Consider the following 21,242-nt stretch of genomic DNA (forward strand, 5'->3'; position numbering starts at 1 on the left):
AATGTTGTGTATACATGATGCACAATAGAATGCTGTGTATACATGATGCACAATAGAATGCTGTGTATACATGATGCACAATAGAATGCTGTGTATACATGATGCACAATAGAATGCTGTGTATACATGATGCACAATAGAATGCTGTGTATACATGATGCACAATAGAATGCTGTGTATATATGATGCACAATAGAATGCTGTGTATATATGATGCACAATAGAATGCTGTGTATATATGATGCACAATAGAATGCTGTGTATACATGATGCACAATAGAATGCTGTGTATACATGATGCACAATAGAATGCTGTGTATATATGATGCACAATAGAATGCTGTGTATATATGATGCACAATAGAATGCTGTGTATATATGATGCACAATAGAATGCTGTGTATATATGATGCACAATAGAATGCTGTGTATATATGATGCACAATAGAATGCTGTGTATATATGATGCACAATAGAATGCTGTGTATATATGATGCACAATAGAATGCTGTGTATATATGATGCACAATAGAATGCTGTGTATATATGATGCACAATAGAATGCTGTGTATACATGATGCACAATAGAATGCTGTGTATACATGATGCACAATAGAATGCTGTGTATACATGATGCACAATAGAATGCTGTGTATACATGATGCACAATAGAATGCTGTGTATATATGATGCACAATAGAATGCTGTGTATATATGATGCACACTAGAATGCTGTGTATATATGATGCACAATAGAATGCTGTGTATATATGATGCACAATAGAATGCTGTGTATATATGATGCACAATAGAATGCTGTGTATATATGATGCACAATAGAATGCTGTGTATATATGATGCACAATATAATGCTGTGTATATATGATGCACAATAGAATGCTGTGTATATATGATGCACAATAGAATGCTGTATATATATGATGCACAATAGAATGCTGTATATATATGATGCACAATAGAATGCTGTATATATGATGCACAATAGAATGCTGTATATATGATGCACAATAGAATGCTGTGTATATATGATGCACAATAGAATGCTGTATATATATGATGCACAATAGAATGCTGTGTATATATGATGCACAATAGAATGCTGTGTATATATGATGCACAATAAAATGCTGTGAATATATGATGCACAATAGAATGCTGTATATACAGTATATGATGCACAATAGAATGCTGTATATACAGTATATGATGCACAATAGAATGCTGTGTATATATGATGCACAATAGAATGCTGTGAATATATGATGCACAATAGAATGCTGTATATACAGTATATGATGCACAATAGAATGCTGTATATACAGTATATGATGCACAATAGAATGCTGTGTATATATGATGCACAATAGAATGCTGTGTATATATGATGCACAATATAATGCTGTATATACAGTATATGATGCACAATAGAATGCTGTGTATATATGATGCACAATAGAATGCTGTGTATATATGATGCACAATAGAATGCTGTATATACAGTATATGATGCACAATAGAATGCTGTGTATATATGATGCACAATAGAATGCTGTGTATATATGATGCACAATAGAATGCTGTGTATATATGATGCACAATAGAATGCTGTGAATATATGATGCACAATAGAATGCTGTGAATATATGATGCACAATAGAATGCTGTATATACAGTATATGATGCACAATAGAATGCTGTATATACAGTATATGATGCACAATAGAATGCTGTGTATATATGATGCACAATAGAATGCTGTGTATATATGATGCACAATAGAATGCTGTGTATATATGATGCACAATAGAATGCTGTGTATATATGATGCACAATAGAATGCTGTGTATATATGATGCACAATAGAATGCTGTGTATATATGATGCACAATAGAATGCTGTATATACATGATGCACAATAGAATGCTGTGTATATATGATGCACAATAGAATGCTGTGTATATATGATGCACAATAGAATGCTGTGTATATATGATGCACAATAGAATGCTGTGAATATATGATGCACAATAGAATGCTGTGTATATATGATGCACAATAGAATGCTGTGTATATATGATGCACAATAGAATGCTGTGAATATATGATGCACAATAGAATGCTGTGTATATATGATGCACAATAGAATGCTGTGTATATATGATGCACAATAGAATGCTGTGTATATATGATGCACAATAGAATGCTGTGTATATATGATGCACAATAGAATGCTGTGAATATATGATGCACAATAGAATGCTGTGAATATATGATGCACAATAGAATGCTGTATATACAGTATATGATGCACAATAGAATGCTGTGTATATATGATGCACAATAGAATGCTGTGTATATATGATGCACAATAGAATGCTGTGTATATATGATGCACAATAGAATGCTGTGTATATATGATGCACAATAGAATGCTGTGTATATATGATGCACAATAGAATGCTGTGTATATATGATGCACAATAGAATGCTGTGTATATATGATGCACAATAGAATGCTGTGTATATATGATGCACAATAGAATGCTGTGTATATATGATGCACAATAGAATGCTGTGTATATATGATGCACAATAGAATGCTGTGAATATATGATGCACAATAGAATGCTGTGAATATATGATGCACAATAGAATGCTGTATATACAGTATATGATGCACAATAGAATGCTGTATATACAGTATATGATGCACAATAGAATGCTGTATATACAGTATATGATGCACAATAGAATGCTGTATATACAGTATATGATGCACAATAGAATGCTGTATATATATGATGCACACTTAATGGCTGAGTTATTATGATGTAAGTATTTGCTGCGTGTATATAAAGTACAGTAAGTATTTCTTTGTTTGTGATGTACAGTTATTAGCCGTGAGGATGTGATTATAGTAATGGCTCTTGTGTATATAATGTGAGTATGAAACATGCAGCAAATGTCTGTTTGTAAAGGAAGCACAGGGCATGTCTGCTTATAAACAGACAACAATTAACTCTCTTATATCCCACCTTGACTAGTGCAGCTCCTCACCAATTGGTCTTTACATCCTACTGGTTTCCCTTCAAAATATGTAAATGCTTTTCCAGACTGATTCCCCCTTATCATTTTTCCTTATGAGCATTCTCATTAGCAGAATACTGTACCCTACAATGCCCACCTCCTTTATACCCCACATTAGAGTTTACATACCTATATGCCCCCTATTTAGTCACCTCTGCCGTGTCTGCCTACAAGAGTTTTCCATTTAACACCTGCTCTGTGAAATTCCCTCCCTCTTTGTACCTTTAAATAGCCTTTGTATATCCTTTGTATAGCTGCATGCGCATGCTCAATAGAGTTCTCCTTCTGGATTGTAATAGAAATGCCAACACAAATCAACAATATCAGAGACAAATATGGTGCAACACCACTTCTAAGTGAGTATTTTTGTAATTCAGAATCATAGGAAAAAAATCATTACAACACATCTACAAGTAATAATATAAACCTCAGGATTGCTGTTGTAAAACTAGCTATGCTCAGTGCAACCGATGTCCCCTTTTACCCTGGAAACAAGTTATGACTTAAGATCAAAAAGGCACCTGACCTGACCTACCCTATTTAAAGTAAAAACTACTTCCTTAGAAGAGCTGTGTACCACACTGTAGATTCTATCTGTCCACACTACTGATTGACCCATAATAACCGTCATCCTGTTCAATTTAACAATAAAAAAAACTGCCTCTACCCGTATCAATTTATTTACCAAGATTACAAAATCTCACAGAAACAGGGTCCTCAACCATTTCTGAATTAGTATGTTCTGCTTTGTTTTCATGATGTTTTGTTAGCCCGACCCTTAGTGCTGGAGAATATGTTGTATAAATAAAGAATAATAATAATGACTGTCTATATACAAATCAAAATGAATGCCTGTCTATGAAGCAGAATAAAAGGTCGTGTCTATTTGAAGCACACTAAATGTCTTTGTGTATATGAAGAATACTTAATAGCAGTATATTAAGTACACTGAAAGAACATATTTTCAATACAGGCAGTCTCTGCTTAATTGCTGTAGGCTGACATTTTGTTCTCATTTAAATTGCTACTGATTGATGTTTTTGTTTCTAACCATTAGGCATACGTTTAGAAATTAGTCTGTGATTTTCATACATAAAGCCTGAACGAAAAGCCATGTTTAGGGTTGTTCAATTATGTCAACAACCCCTTGAAGAAAATAATTTGTTCAGAAATTAGCACTTAAGAGGCACAGAGCTCAACACAAACCAGTCAACGGAAGAGAGTGTATCTGGAATGAAAGCAGAAATTAGTGCGATGATTAGGATTTTTATGTTTAGCCTCCATTAGTGTGTATGTATATACTTTACGCAAGCATAGAAATGTGATTTCTTAACACACGACCTGGTGCAATTTACTTACACTTATTTGTATCATTTGGAAGGATGTCTTCATGGGCATTATTTAAATGGAGGTCACTGCCGGCATATTGATAGATTCCTGCAGGAAGACCAACGCTGGCTACGCGTGGTGGAGATGGCTTTGTTAACACTAATGTAGAAACCGTGTGGCCCATATCCATTGCAGTATTAGCACCTGGTGTCTACATACAAGAAAAGTACCAAATCAGTACACATTTAACAGATTTAAAACCAATATCCATTTAGTACAAGAGATTTAAAGGGACATTCCAGACAAAATTAAAATGCGCATCAATGCATTTCACTATTTGGCAATAAACTTGCTTTAGCAAAAACACTTCTAGGAAAAGGTATCACTGTTTTTGGTGTGAGCGCTTTCTGTGCATGTGAGACATATTTAAATATGCTTTATGTCCTAGCATTTTTAACAGTGAGTCTGCTCAGAGAGCTGGCTGTGACTTTATCATGTACATCGAGTCATTGCAAGCACACAAAAAAGGCACTGATAGCTCTCCGAGCACACAAACTGTTCCAAAGACATGCATGAAGCATGCACAGTAACAGTTCTCTCTTAAAACAGTGATAACTTTTACTAGAAGCGTTTGTGCTAATTAACGTATATTGCATAAATTCTTACATTCCAAAGTGAAATGCATTGATGAACCATTTCAGTTTTGGCTGGAATGCCCTTATTAACGTATATGTACATATATACACAAACACACACATACTAGCTAGCTCAATATAAAAGATAGGGAAAAAGCACAGGAAATAGGTGTAGTGAGCTAGATTTATATAGTACAATAAGTAACTTCATAGCCGTATTAACAGTATTCATTGTAGCTGTTTATCCTCTTAGCTGTGTAAAGTATCATCTGTGCATCACTTTTGTGTCTTCAGTAAATCAACTAACACTTTATTGTGCTTTCTTTGTATCATCATCACAGTGTGAAGCAAGTAAATGAACTAGCAAAGGGACATTAAACAATTTTTTCATATAAAAATGTTTTATGGTTTTTGTTTTAAAAAAAAAATGTTCATACTATAAATAAACTTCTTTATTTGTTAGACTTGTGGAGTAGACATTTTTATTCGGATTCAGACAAATTTAAAAAAATCACAAATTTTGCTGAATTTATGCTGCTGGGATAGCAGCTTCGGAGCCCCGTCGGCTGAGAGTTAAGAAGCAGAGATCATCAGACTGCTGCTTCTTAACCCATTAAGCCCGCTGTTATGTGGTGTATATAAATCCCTTCTGGACTTCCTTCCAGAGAGATTGACAGCCCCTGCTTGCGTGCGATTAGCTGCACACGAGCAGGGAACGGCGTGGCACACTTCATGTAGTGTGCAATGCTAAATGTGGGCAGCGTATTGCTGCTCGCTAGATATGATGCAGGGCGCAAAGGGGCGAAGATGTACGCCCCCGTCTGCCGGCTCATTGTTAAAGCTGGGCCTCTGTACACAAGCAAACGCACGTGTCAAATTTTTTTAGTTGATTTGTTTATGTAGTTTAACCCATTACTCGAAAATAAAAAGTATAAATAGAAAGTTTTACATTATTCAATAGCAATGTCCTTGTCAGTTGAATAATTTCCGTGTAAGCTTTACTAAAAAAACATAATTTATGCTTACCTGATAAATTCATTTCTTTCATAGTCGTCAGAGTCCACGATCCCTTACTCCTGGGAATTACCTTCCCTACCACTAGGGAGGTTTCAATCACAGACTCAGAGAAACCCGTATGCTTAAGAACTAAACATTCAATCTCCATACAATCAAGTTTAGAGATTTCAGGTCTGTATTGAAAAAAAAATCTTGACAAAGAAGGTCCGGCCTTGGAGGAAGAGGCCCTGGAGGGCAACTGGATATTTGAACCAGATCTGCAAACCAAAGTCTTTGGGACAAATCTGGAGCAATTAGAATAACTGCCAAAGTCTCCTGCCTGATCTTGGAAACACATAGGCCAGCTGAAATAACCATGGGGCATCAGAGCATCCACAAATTCTACCTGAAGATCCCTTGACCTTGCAAAGTATCTTCGAAGTTTGTTGTTCAACCGAGAAGTCATAAGGTCTACCTCTGGGAGACCCCAAAGATCTACAATCTGAGAACATTTCCAGATGAAGAGACAATTCACCTGGATTAAGAAACTGACAACTGAGAAAATTTGCTTCCCAACTGAAAACCCTTGGGATGTGGATGGCTGAAATTAGACAGCAATTTGCCTCTGCACAAGAGAGAATTCGAAAAACGTCCCTTATGGCTAAAGGACTGCAAGTACCTACTTGATTTTTGACACAAGCCACAGCTGTGACAGTGTCTGACTGGAACTGGAGAAAAGATTCTCCTTTCAGAAGGGGCCAAGCTTGAACAGCTCTGAAAATTGCACAAAGCTCTAAGATGTTTAAAGGCAACCTTACCTCCCAAGGATCCCAAACTACATGTGCTGTCATAGACCCACAAACAGCTCCCCATCATGAAAGACTTGTATCTGTGATCACAAACCAAATAGGACGAGCAAAAGAAGCCTACTGTAAAATAGGTTGGAGATCCAGTCACCAAGACAGAGACTGTCTTGCCTTGAAATCTAAAACAAAATCTTCTAAGACAACAGAGTATCATTCCTGCACCACTGTTGAAGCATTCAAAGATGAAGTGGTCTCAAATGAATACGAGCAAATGGAAAAGCATCCAATGCTGCAATCATAAGACCTAGAACCTCCATACAAAGAGCAAAAGTGGGAAACCGGAAAAACTAAAGATTTTGACAGGCTGAAACCAACTTCAGTCTTCTTTGATATGTTAGAGACAAACTCATGGAGACTGAGTAACCTTTGTTTGAGGAACCAAAGAACTCTTTAGCAAATTGATCCTCCAAACCATGTTGACGAAGAAACAACAACAGTCTGTTGGTGTGAGATTCTGCTAAATGTAAAGATGTAGCTAGTACCAAGATATGGTCCAGTTAAGGAAATACAGCTATTCCCTGACCTCTGATGACAGACAAAAGAGCCCCCAGAACCTTTGTAAAGATCCTTGGAGCTGTAGCCAGACCAAACGGAAGAGCAACAAACTGAAAAGCAAACCTCAGAAACTGAAAATGATCTTTGCGAATTGGAATATGGAGGTAAGCATCCTCTAAATCTATTGTGGACTTAAATTGCCATTGCCGAATGAAAGGCAAAATTAACCTAATTGTCTCCATTTTGAAGGTTGAAATTCATACAAACTTGTTCAGAGCTCTGAAACTGGTCTGTAAGTTCCCTCTTTCTTGGGAACAATAAAGGAATGGGAACTATCACACCCATGGATTCCAGATCCAGGGCTGAATGAAGAAAAGCCTGAGCTTTCAAAGGATTTCTCAGAACATTTGACAAAAGAAACCCTCCTGGGAGGTCTCACCCTGAAACCTATCCGATAACCTTTGAAACCATGCCTCCTACCAGATAATCTAGGTTGAGGGCCACACCTTCATGTGGACTTGGGAGAAGGAGTGGACTTCCTGGCCTGCTTAGACCTGTTCAAATTAGAGCTTGGTTTCCAACCTGAGGAACCCCGCTAAGTTTAGGAGGAATCATACTTTTGCTCCTTATTCTGATGTAAGGAAGACTGTTTGTAGCCTTAAATTTAACCTTAGATTTCTTATCTTGGGGAAGAAAAGCTACCTAACCACCAGTAATGGTGGAAATAATAAAATCGAAATCTGTCCCAAACTATTTTTTCCTTGAAAATAAATATTCAAGAGTCTAGAATTAGAAACTGCATCAGTAGACCATGATTTTAACCATAAGGCTCGCCTAGAAAGGACAAAAATATGCTTTTAGCATTAATCCTTATGATATCCAAGACAGCATCTCCAATAAAATTTAAGCAAACACAAAAGATTAAAAAAATCTTCACTGTTAGAATCCTCACAAATCAGAAAGACTATCCAACCAAGTGGAAGCAGCAGCAGAAACATCAATAGCCGGTCTAAAAAGATAACCTGCCTGCTGACAAACCTTTCTATGAAATGATTCAAGTTTCCAATACAAAGGGTCTTTAAAAGAAGTGCTATAATGAAGAGGGACAGTAGTATGTTCAGCCAAAGTAGAAATGGCACCATCCACCTTAGGAACAGTTTTCCTAAGATCAATATTAGAAGCAGGAAGAGGATACATTCTTTTAAACCTTGGATTAAATTAAAACCAGGTTTAGACCATTGTTTAGAAAAAATCCCAGCTAGAGCATCAGCCACTGGAAAAACTTCAAAAATATCCTTAGCAGCTTTATAATAAGAATCTAAATGACTGGTAGACCGCTCTTCAATAACATAAACTTCCTTAATTTCTAAAGTAAACAAAAACAAAATTAATGCTTACCTGATAAATTATTTTCTATCCTGGCATGGAGAGTCCACACATCCATTCAATTACTAGTGGAAATTCAACTTCTGGCCACCAGGAGGAGGCAAAGAACACCCCAGCAGAGCTGTTAAGTATCACTCAAACTTCCCATAAACCCCCAGTCATTCAGCCGAAGGAATATGGAAACAGAAGATGACACAAGGGTATAGAGGTGCCTGATGTTTGAAAATAGACAAAAGCCGTCTTAAAATTAATTAAGGGCGGTTCATGGACTCTCTGGCATGGAGAGTCCAAGAATCCATTCAATTACTAGTGGAAACCAATACCCAAGCTAGAGACACAGAATGGAAGGGAGGGAGAACAAGACAGGCGGACCTAAACAGAAAGCACCACCGCTTGAAGAACTTTCCTCCCAAAAGAAGCCTCAGCTGTAAAATTTGGAAAAAGTATGCAGTGAAGAACAAGTGGCTGCCTTGCAGATTTGTTCCACAGAAGCATAATTTTTGAAGGCCCAAGAAGAAGAGACAGCCCTAGTGGAATGAGCCGTAATTCTCTCAGGAGGCTGTTGTCCAGCTGTCTCATAAACCAACCGAATAACACTTCTCAGCCAGAAAGAAAGAGTAGAAGAAGTGGCCTTCTGCTTACCAGAGAGAACAACGAAAAGAGCAGTAGATTGCCAAAAATCTCTAGTTGCCTGCAGATAGAATTTCAGAGCATGCACAACATCCAAGTTATGCAACAAACGTTCCTTCTGAGAAGAAGGATTAGGACAGAACGAAGGAACAACAATTTCCTGATTGATATTGCGGTCCGACACTACATTAGGAAGAAATCGCAACTTAGTACGAAGAACCGCCTTATCCGCATGAAAAATAAGGTAAGGCGAATCACACTGCTGAGCCGAAAGCTCAGAAATTCTGTGAGCAGAAGAAATAGCGAGGAGAAACAAAACTTTCCAAAATAGCAATTTAATATCAACAGAGTGCATAGGCTCAAACGGAACAAAGAACAAGATTAAGGCTCCATGGAGGAGCAACAGGTTTAAACACAGGTCTGATTCTAACCAAGGCCTGAACAAAGGACTGAACATCTGTTAGGTCTGCCAGACGTTTATGCAAAAGAATCAAAAGATCAGAGATCTGACCCTTCAGAGTATTGACCGACAAGCCTTTCTCCAGGCCCTCCTGAAGAAAGGACAGAATACGGGGAACCCTCACCCGACTCCAAGAGATTCACACCAATAAATGTATTTACGCCACACCTTATGGTAAATCTTACCTGAAGCATGGTATCAATAACCTTTTCTGAAAAACCACGCCTAGACAAAACTAGGCGTTCAATCTTCAAGCAGTCAGCTTCAGAGAATCTAGGTTTGGATGTAGGAAGGGACCCTGAAGTAGAAGGTCCATCCTCAGAGGCAATTTCCACAGAGGAAAGGATGACATCTTCACCAGGTCCGCAAACCAAGTTCTGCGGGGCCACTCTGGGGCGATTAGAATCGCCGAAGCCTGCTCCTGTTTGACACGGGCTATTACCCAAGGAAGAAGAACAAACGGAGGGAACGGATAAATTAGCCCAAAGTCCCATGGCACCACCAGGGCGTCGACCAGAGCTGCTGGAGGATCCCTTGATCTTGAAACGTATTTTTGAAGCTTGGCGTTTAGACAAGACGCCATCAGATCTAACTCCGGAACTCCCCATCTGAGAGTTATCATTGAGAACACTTACGGATGGAGGGCCCACTCTCCTGGGTGAAAAGTCTGCCTGCTCACAAAATCCTCTTCCAAGTTGTCCACCCCTGGGATGTGGATGGCAGAAAGATTACAATTGTGAGACTCTGCCCACTGAAGAATGTAAGTCAGCTCCTTCATAGCTAATGAGCGCTGAGTTCCTCCCTGGTGGTTGATATATGCCGCCAAAGTGTTGCTGTCCGATTGGAATCTGATAAATCAGACCAAACTTAATTAAGGCCAAGCTATCAGAGCATTGTAGATGGCTCTCAACTCTAGGATATTTATAGGCAGGACAGACTCCCCCTGAGACCAAAGTCCCTGAGCTTTTAAGAAACCCCAAACTGCTCCCCAGCCCGAAAGGCTGGCATCCATGGTCACAATCTCCCAAGATGGTCTCAAGAAGCATGTACCCTGGGACAGACGTTCCTGGGAGATCCACTAGGACAGAAAGTCTATCGTCTGGGGGTCGAGAACTATCCTCATAGAGGTCCGAGTGGTCTCCGTTCCATTGTCTGAGCATGCATAACTGTAGAGGCCTCAGATGGAAACAAGCAAATGGAATAATGTCCATGGAAGCCACCATGAAACCACCATGAAATATCAGCTTCCAAAAGGAGGATTAGGGACAGATTCAGAAAATTCCATAGTGAGCAAAAATAAATAATAACCCTAAAAAAAACAAAAGAGCTCTAAGGGAATGAGTATGCAACACTCCTTCCTGGGATCAAGCTATAGCTGGAAGCACCCAAACAAATGTAAAAAAAGCAGCCAAACGAGCACACAAAACCCTGTGCGCCCCCTTGCACACACAGTTGTGTGCTCTTGCGAGTACACATGCGGCCAGGAAAATAGAAAGGTACTAAAGTTTATTTTTACTTAAAAATTTTAATGTTTACAAAAAACTGTACTAATACCCAGTAAGTTAACCTAATATAGAGCCCCTTATATATGGGGTGAAAACGGATCTGATTCCAGGCTATATATAGTTACTATATAATAATGCCAGGTATAGGTTACTCACTTACAGGAACTGGTTGAGATGAACTGCAGGGCACTGCATGTGAAATGGCTAAAGCTTGGGACATTTGAGGTGAAAGAAGAGGCATAGCACGGACAACATTATCCTGAGAAACAGATGGCTCTGAGAGGGTATTTTTATTTTTAGATAACATTGTATTTACACATGTGGAGCAAAACTTCACAGGATGAATAATCTGAGTCTCCAAGCAATATAAACATTTGCTAAAAGATGATCAAAATTTATATTAGTGTCGATTATGCTAGAAATTGATTACAAAAATAATGTTACCAAGATCTAACATTGAACTTTACATATATCTCCCTTATGAATAAAAGATTGCTTGATATGAAAAATTAGAAATCTGTCAGTGGCACAGCTATACCTCAGCTCTGCGGAGGACTTACCACTCCTGAGACCAGAAGATGATTCCCACTAAACAGTCTTCGAGAAAGACTTCTAGCTGTAGTCAACTAGAAAACAGAGATCGTTGATCCGCTATAAACTCTCAGATTGACCGTCAGGCAGATCAAATCTAGCTAGTTTTTTTTTTTTTTTTAACTGAGACATAGAAAAAAAGTGCACGAGGTATGCTGCGCTGAATCCTTCTCAAACAATATGTAAATGCGCAGCCTAAAAAAGAATGTCCTTAGAGCGAGTAGCTCAAAAAACATACCCCACACAAGTTGTCTTATATAAATGACTAATAAGGGCAATAACTATGTAGCCCAAAAGATGTCCCACTCTCATGCCAGCCTCAATAAAAGCAGAGTCTATTAACCCCTTCACCTAGCAGAAAAGAATGCCCTGTCAGTGTGCCCATACATGTATCCCCAAATAGATGAGATAATTATGTCCCATTAATATCCACTGAGGTATTAGCCTCCAAAATGCAGAGTCCTTCAAACTAAAAGGGGGAGCACTTACCTGTGGATCCAGCTGCAGGGCAGGAACAGCTTCTCAGGTATAGCAGACTCAACCGACCTCCAAAAAGAGGATTAGGGACAGATTCAGAAGATTCCATAGTGAACAAAAATAAATAATAACCCCAAAAAACAAAAGAGCTCTAAGGGAATGAGTATGCAACACCCCTTCCTGGGATCACAGCTATAGCTGGAAGCACCCAAACAAATGCCAATTTAAAAATGACAAAAAGCACCAAAACGAGCACACCAAACCCTGTGCACCCCCATGCACACACAGCTGTGTGCACCAGTGAGCACACATTCGACTAGGAAAATAGAAAGGTACTAAAGTTTCTTTTTACTTAAAAATGTTAATGTTTATTGGGTTACTTTTTGGCATGTATGTGACACTAGTGAACGTATAACTGCCAAACCAGGGGCAGCAGCTGGTGTTCAAACAGGTAATGCAGCTACTACTGGAGCATTCTAAAGGGATAGTACTCATGGGGGGGATTTCAACCTCCCTCTAGAACCATTACATGATACCTCACTGGGCAAAACCAGAACACCTCAAAAAGTTATCAAGGCAATACACACTCAATTGCACCAGCTTAAACTGCACGAGGTATGGCGGACAAAGAATCCATACAATCGGGATTACACATTTTATTCCCACCACATCTACACAAGACTAATCTCGTTGCGGACCAGATATACTGTCGACTACCTGGTCAGACCATGCACCAGTCACATATAATAAACTGGCCGAGCATGCCCATAAAACTATTCATATGGCGACTACACGAACACATGCTTGAGAATACGCTGATTAAGCAGAAGATTGGCACTGCCATAGGACAATATTTCAGGGAGAATTCCACTGGAGATACCTCTTCAACCACGGTCTGGGAGGCCCATAAATGTTGCGGGGGGAGTTTATCAGACACAAGGCGAGAGAAACTAAAAATAATAGACAATTTGTCAATTCGATAAGTTCCCAAATTAGATTTTGGAAATCGAAACTCAAGATTCACCCTAACTCACTAGACATCTTAGAAAGGTTGACTAAAGTCAAACAGGAGCTTAATAATCACTTGACAAGAGAATACCAAAGACAAGCAACCAGATTGCAACAGCAGTATTTCGACATCAACAACAAAACGGGCCCCTCACTGGCTAAGGCCATTAGGAGAAAACAATTAGACACACACATCCATTCAATGACAGATTCGACAGGGCAAACATACAGGGATAGCATACAAATAGCGGAGACTTTTAGGCGATATTACAGGGAACTCTACAACATACAGAATAAACACAGTCAGGAAGAGGTTGACAGTTTCCAATCTGACATACAATTAAGTACACTGGAACCGGAAGATATCAAGCAACTAGACTCCCCGATAACACACAAAGAAATTAAGACCGCAATTAAAAACATGTCAAACGGCAAAAGCCCAGGACCATATGATTTGAGCATAAAGTACTATAAGACCTATATACACTATATGTTGGCCCCATATTTACATATAATACACCATATTTAATTCACTGCTGGAGGAGAGGGGATTCCCAGATAGCATGTTGGCAGCGCACATCACGGTGCTCCCCAAGCCAGGAAAAAACCCTGATAAGCCAGAGACCTACAGACCCATCTCCCTTTTAAATTCGGACATTAAGATATTCGCAAAAATTTTAGCCACCAGGGTCAATAAATTCCTTCCAGGTATGATACACCCGGATCAAGTGGGATTCGTCCCTGGTCAGGAGGCTAGGGACCAGGGGCGAAACTAAAGTGGGTGCAGAGGTCGCAATTGCGACTGGGCCCCCAAGAGTGGGGGCCCAGCTTAAAAAAAAAAAAAAAAAATTTTTACAATAAAAAACGTTGACCTGCCACTGATGATATGTGAGTGCGACATGATGCTTCACTAGTGTCTCTGAATACAGGGGTTAGTGTTTCTGTTTTACCCATTGGTGTTTATGTGTGTGTGTATGTATGTATGTGATTGTGTATTTATGCATGTATGTGTGTATGTTTGTGGAACCAGCAAATTACAGACCTTGTTACTACAGCATGGGGGGTAAACAGTGTCAGTCTATACAGTACCACTATATACAGTATGGGGGGGCTGGACCATGTCACAGACCACTGTGGTCACTGTATAAAGTACTGGGACGGGTAGGGTCAGGCCAGCCATCTCACCGGCAGATTACAGACTGTGTCACTGACTCACTATATACAGTACTGGTGGGTTAAACAGTGTCACTATATACAGTAATAGGGGTCAGACCATCTCACAGACTGTGGGCACAGGGTACCTCCTTTTGCATACATGTAATCTGATTCACATTTTTTTTCTGTGTTTTAATTATATATATATATATATATATATATATATATATATATATATATATATATATATATATATATATATAAAGATATATATCAAATTCACTTTTTTTTTGGGGTGGGGGGGGGCCCTTCTTAGATTCTTGCACCTGGGCCCTGTGGTTTCTAGTTACGCCTCTGCTATGGACAACACACTAAGAACATTCCAATTAATAACACACGCCCAATTGCAAGAAATACCCATGGTCCTGATCTCCACGGACGCTGAGAAAGCGTTTGATAGGGTGCACTGGGGCTTTCTCAAATCCGTTCTGCATAAAATGAAATTCAGTAGCACATGTATTAATCTGATCTTCGCACTCTACCAGAACCCCACAGCCCGAGTCAAAGTGAACGGATTGCTTTCGGATGGCTTCGCTTTCAGAAACGGCACAAGACAGGGCTGTCATCTATCTCTCATTCTTTTCGCTATTACCATAGAGGCCTTAGCCCAAAAAATTTGGAATGATAATCAAGTAAAGGGAATCCCCGTAGCCACCAGTAATTATAAGTTAGCGTTATACGCAGATGACATTCTGCTTACCCTGACAAATATTGACACCTCCTTCAATAGAGCTCGAGATTTTCCAAACCTTTGGAAAAGTCTCGAACTTTTCACTAAACCTTACAAAATCAGAAATTCTAAATATCACATATGACATAACTAAATTTGATCAGACTTTACATGACTGCCCACTTAAAAAACAGGACACTAAGATGAAATACTTAGCATCTATATATCCCCAGACCAACAGGAAGTATTTACAGCCAACTACAAAAGGCTGGAAGCTAACTTAGTGGCAGACCTGTCGAATTGGAAAAGCAAACCTATATCGTGGTTAGGCAGGGTTCAATGTGGTCAAGATGAACGTGCTACCTAGACTCTTATACTTATTACAGACCACCCCTATACCTTGCCTTTAAACTACTTATATAAAATCCAAAGCATAATAGAACAGTACATATGGGGGGGAGTTAAGCCTAGAGTCACGAAGAACACACTATACCTGCCAAGAGATAGGGGAGAACTTGGCCTGCCCAACATAAACGTATATAAACAAGCCATTACCTTACAAAAATTATTAGACTGGTGCAGTAATGACCCCAAGAAATTGTAGGTGCAGCTAGACTGCACCATACTAGGCACAGGGAACGCTGGGGGAATAGCCTGGTTGATGGGGAGGGATAGACCATTAGAGATATCCAGGTACCCACTGCTCACAGATTTCTTTGCCAATTGGGACAAACTCCTTAACACCTCCACAAACATATCTACTCAATTTCCCCCCCTGACTCCTACATGTCAGAATTCTGCAATGCCCTGGAATCATAGAGAAACAAACCTCAGCACCAGAAGACCCTTTCAGGAGCGGACACTCTCGGCATTAGTTGAGGGGAATAAACTAAAATCCTTGAAACAATTAAAGAACACAAGCCCGACATCAGCATGAATTGGCTGGCACACTCCCAGCGTAGCCATTTCTTACTGACACACAAGCAGAAGCATAACATTTTTAGACAGGCGACCACCTTCGAGACTATGTGTATCCGAGAGTCCCCAACAGAACATGCAATCTCCCTGTTATATAAACTTCTCTTGATAGAGGACGCACAGACGCTACCCTCATACACTAGAGCCTGGGAGAGGGAGTTACACATAGAAATAGACATACAAGAATGGCTTACTGGATTTCAGACTACAAAACGCTCATCGGTCTCAAGCACTGTTCAAGAATCCAGTTACAAATTTTTGTCCAGGTGGTACTTCACCCCTAGCAGACTAAAATACATGTACAAAACGGCCTCAGGGAAGTGTTGGAGGGAATGTGGGGGAGAGGGCACTCTTACACACATCTGGTCGGACTATCCTGGGCTGGATCAGTTCTGGACGGAGATTTTGAGCCACATTAGAACAGCTACAGGGAAATCATTACAAAATAGCCCTAAGACACTCCTGTTCCTCGCATTACCTAATCTAGAAAATAAAGCAAGCAGGGCACTACGGTTAGGCATGCAGAATGGAGCAAAGATGCTGATCCAGAGGTACTGGAAAACTAAGACAATTCCAACAATAGAGGAGGAGACAGGTTGACACCCTACTACACCTAGAAAGGTACTACCACATACAGAACGATACGCTAGATACACACAAAATCATGCTAATGCAGTGGAGGGAGTGCATAACACGCAGGGACTGAATAACGATGGGGACAAAGGTTGACTGCAGAACGGGTCAAAACAATAGGCATGGGGAGAGAGAGGGTTGAGGTGCGTAGTGTATCTTTGGTAGTGTATCTTTGATTATGTTTCTCTGAATTGTTGACAGCAGAAAGTCAAGTTAAAAGCGAATAATTTGTTATGCATTTCTTCATCATCTTTTGGCCATGAGTTTCATGAACTCACCATTCCACCTTAAGAAACACAGACACCAGTTCGCAATACCACCTTACTTCTCAATTAAGGATCCTTTCCTTCCCTATTTAACCTCCCATTACCCAAGGTTCTTTGCTGGTTTATTGAAGTGCTAAACTGAAGTCTCCAGCTCACAACCTTGCACCTTGTTTAAGAAAAGTTCCTTGTTTCCACAGCGTCTCCAAGACTACAAGCAGGGGATTTAACTAAGAGCCTCCTGCCGCATCCTGTGACGTCAGCGCCATTGGCGCAATTCCTCACTGCTTCTCTCAGCTGTCAGCAGGGCAGCTCCGCTCCAAACACCACTTGCCGAATTAGCAGCACAGATCCTCACCTCCTCAGTACCAGAGCCACTCAGCTTTGTTTCCCATCGGACTGGTAAAGACCGCAATCTGCTGTGAGATCAGGTTCTGTATACTTAAAGTAAATTACCATACTGCCCTGGGAACAGTTACCTCTGCTCCTATTTAATCTCAGTGCCTCGTGGAGATCTGTTACTAATTGTAATTCACAGCCTTTCAACTTGCATTGGTACCTGTTGTTTAAACCAGTTATTGCTGTGCACTCTCTCTCCAGAGATTACCCTAAAGCATAGTAGCTAATACTTATTACTAACCTGTCTACATACCAATTGCTTATGATTTAAAATACAAAGTTATACTATAGTGTCAAGCCTACTCTATTACCATAATACTGCTCATATTATTGGTGACTTCTTAGGCAATATTATTACAAATAATAAAGTTTAACGGCTATATTTAGAGTTTGGCGGCCAAAGGGGTGCGTTAGCTACGCATGCTTTTTTTCTCCCGCACCTTTTAAATACTGCTTGTATTTAGAGTTCACAGAATGGCTACGTTAGGCTCCAAAAAGGGAGCGTAGAGCATATTTACCGCCACTGCAACTCTAAATACCAGCGGTGCTTACGGACGCGGCCAGCTTCAAAAACGTGCAAAAAAGCAGCGTTCAGCTCTTAACGCAGCCCCATTGTTTTCTATGGGGAAACACTTCTTAAGTCTGCACCTAACACTCTAACATGTACCCCGAGTCTAAACACCCCTAACCTTACACTTATTAACCCCTAATCTGCCGCCCCCGCTATCGCTGACCCCTGCATATTATTATTAACGCCTAATCTGCCGCTCCGTACACCGCCGCAAACCTACATTATACCTATGTACCCCTAATCTGCTGCCCCTAATACCGCCGACACATACATAATATTTATTAACCCCTAATCTGCCGCCCCCAACCTACACTTATTAACCCCTAATCTGCCGACCGAACCGCACCACTACTATAATAAATGTATTAACCCCTAATCCGCCTCACTCCCGTCTCAATAACCCTATAATAAATAGTATTAACCTCCTAATAATCTGCCCTCCCTAACATCGCCGACACCTAACTTCAAACATTAACCCCTAATCTGCCGACCGGAGCTCACCGCTATTCTAATACATTTTTTAAATACTTACCTGTAAAATAAATCCTAATATAGCTACAATATAAATTATAATTATATTGTAGCTATTTTAGGATTAATATTTATTTTACAGGCAACTTTGTATTTATTTTAACCAGGTACAATAGCTATTAAATAGTTAATAACTATTTAATAGTTACCTAGTTAAAATAAGTACAAAATTACCTGTAAAATAAATCCTAACCTAAGTTACAATTAAATCTAACACTACACTATCAATAAATTAATTAAATAAAATACCTAAAATTATCTACAATTAAACCTAACACTACAATACCTACAAATAACTACAATTAAATAAACTAACTAAAGTACAAAAAATAAAAAAGAACTAAGTTACAAAAAATAAAAAAAATAAGTTACAAACATTTTAAAAATATTACAACAATTTTAAGCTAATTACACCTAATCTAAGCTCCCTAATAAAATAACAAAGCCCCCCAAAATAAAAAAATGCCCTACCCTATTCTAAATTAAAAAAGTTCAAAGCTCTTTTACCTTACCAGCCCTGAAAAGGGCCATTTGCGGGGCATGCCCCAAATAATTCAGCTCTTTTGCCTGTAAAAAAAAAAACATACAATACCCCCCCCCCAACATTACAACCCACATACCCCTAATCTAACCCAAACCCCCCTTAAATAAACCTAACACTAAGCCCCTGAAGATCTTACTACCTTATCTGCACCATACCAGGATCACCGATCGCTCCAGGCTCTGAAATCTTCATCAAAGCCCAAGCGGGGGCTGGCGATCCATAATCCGGCTGAAATCTTCTATCAAGCGGCGGCTGAAGAGGTCCAGAAGAGGCTCCAAAGTCTTCATCCTATCCGGGAAGAAGAGGAGATCCGGACCGGCAACCATCTTGATCCAAGCGGCATCTTCTATCTTCATCCGATGACGAACGGCTCCATCTTGAAGACATCCAGCGCGGATCAATCTTCTTCTTCCGACGTCCAACTGAAGAATGAAGGTTCCTTTAAGGGACGTCATCCAAGATGGCGTCCCTCGAATTCAGCCAATCGGAATTAAGGTAGGAAAATTCTGATTGGCTGATGGAATCAGCCAATCAGAATCAAGTTCAATCCGATTGGCTGATGGAATCAGCCAATCAGATTGAGCTCGCATTCTATTGGCTGTTCCGATCAGCCAATAGAATGCAAGCTCAATCTGATTGGCTGATTGGATCAGCCAATCGGATTTAACTTGAATCTGATTGGCTGATTCCATCAGCCAATCAGAATATTCCTACCTTAATTCCTATTGGCTGATAGAATCCTATCAGCTAATCGGAATTCGAGGGACGCCATCTTGGATGACGTCATTTAAAGGAACCCTTATTCGGCGAGTAGGCGTCGGTTGAAGAGGATGGATCCGCGTCGGCTGGGAAGAAGATGGCTCCACTCCGCTCCGGAAGAAAGAAGATTGAAGATGCCGCTTGATAGAAGACTTCATCCCGATGATGGACATCCGACTTCAGCCCGATGATGGAGTTCTTCAGCCGCCACTTGGATCAAGACTTCGGACCCTCTTCTGGACCGATCGCTGAACCCGGTGAGGTGAAGACAAGGTAGGGAGATCTTCAGGGGCTTAGTGTTAGGTTTATTTAAGGGGGATTTGGGTTAGATTAGGGGTATGTGGGTGGTGGGTTGTAATGTTGGGGGGGGGGTATTGTATGGGTTTTTTTTTTACAGGCAAAAGAGCTGAATTCTTTGGGGCATGCCCCGCAAAGGGCCCTTTTCAGGGCTGGTAAGGTAAAAGAGCTTTTCTATTTTCATTTTAGAATAGGGTAGGGCATTTTTTTATTTTGGGGGGCTTTGTTATTTTATTAGGGGGCTTAGAGTAGGTGTAATTAGTTTAAAATTGTTGTAATATTTTTCTAATGTTTGTAAATATTTTTTTATTTTTGTAACAGTTCTTTTTTATTTTTTGTACTTTAGTTAGTTTATTTCATTGTATTTATTTGTAGGTATTGTATTTAATTAATTTATTGATAGTGTAGTGTTAGGTTTAATTGTAGATAATTGTAGGTATTTTATTTAATTTATTTATTGATAGTGTAGTGTTAGGTTTAATTGTAACTTAGGTTAGGATTTATTTTACAGGTAACTAGGTAGCTATTAAATAATAGCTATTGTACCTGGTTAAAATAATTACAAAGTTGCCTGTAAAATAAATATTAATCCTAAAATAGCTACAATATAATTATAATTTATATTGTAGCTATATTAGGGTTTATTTTACAAGTAAGTATTTAGATTTAAATAGGAATAATTTATTTAATAAGAGTTAATTTATTTAGTTAGATAAAAATTATATTTAACTTAGGGGGGTGTTAGTGTTAGGGTTAGACTTAGCTTTAGGGGTTAAAAAATTTAGTAGAGTAGCGGTGAGCTCCGGTCGGCAGATTAGGGGTTAATACTTGAAGTTAGGTGTCGGCGATGTTAGGGAGAGCAGATTAGGGGTTAATACTATTTATTATAGGGTTAT

General features: G+C 39.3%; 1 protein-coding gene across 1 annotated transcript in view; it reads right to left on the bottom strand.

Moving 5' to 3' along the window:
- Positions 1-21,242, bottom strand: part of LRRC9 (leucine rich repeat containing 9) — a 716,419-nt gene that overhangs the window by 112,380 nt on the left and 582,797 nt on the right. The window contains exon 29 of the mRNA XM_053705244.1: positions 4,468-4,648. Coding sequence (XP_053561219.1) covers positions 4,468-4,648 — 181 coding nt within the window. The remainder of the gene's footprint in view (positions 1-4,467; positions 4,649-21,242) is intronic.

Source organism: Bombina bombina, chromosome 1 (genome assembly GCF_027579735.1).
Source record: "Bombina bombina isolate aBomBom1 chromosome 1, aBomBom1.pri, whole genome shotgun sequence".
Lineage (NCBI taxonomy): Eukaryota > Metazoa > Chordata > Amphibia > Anura > Bombinatoridae > Bombina > Bombina bombina.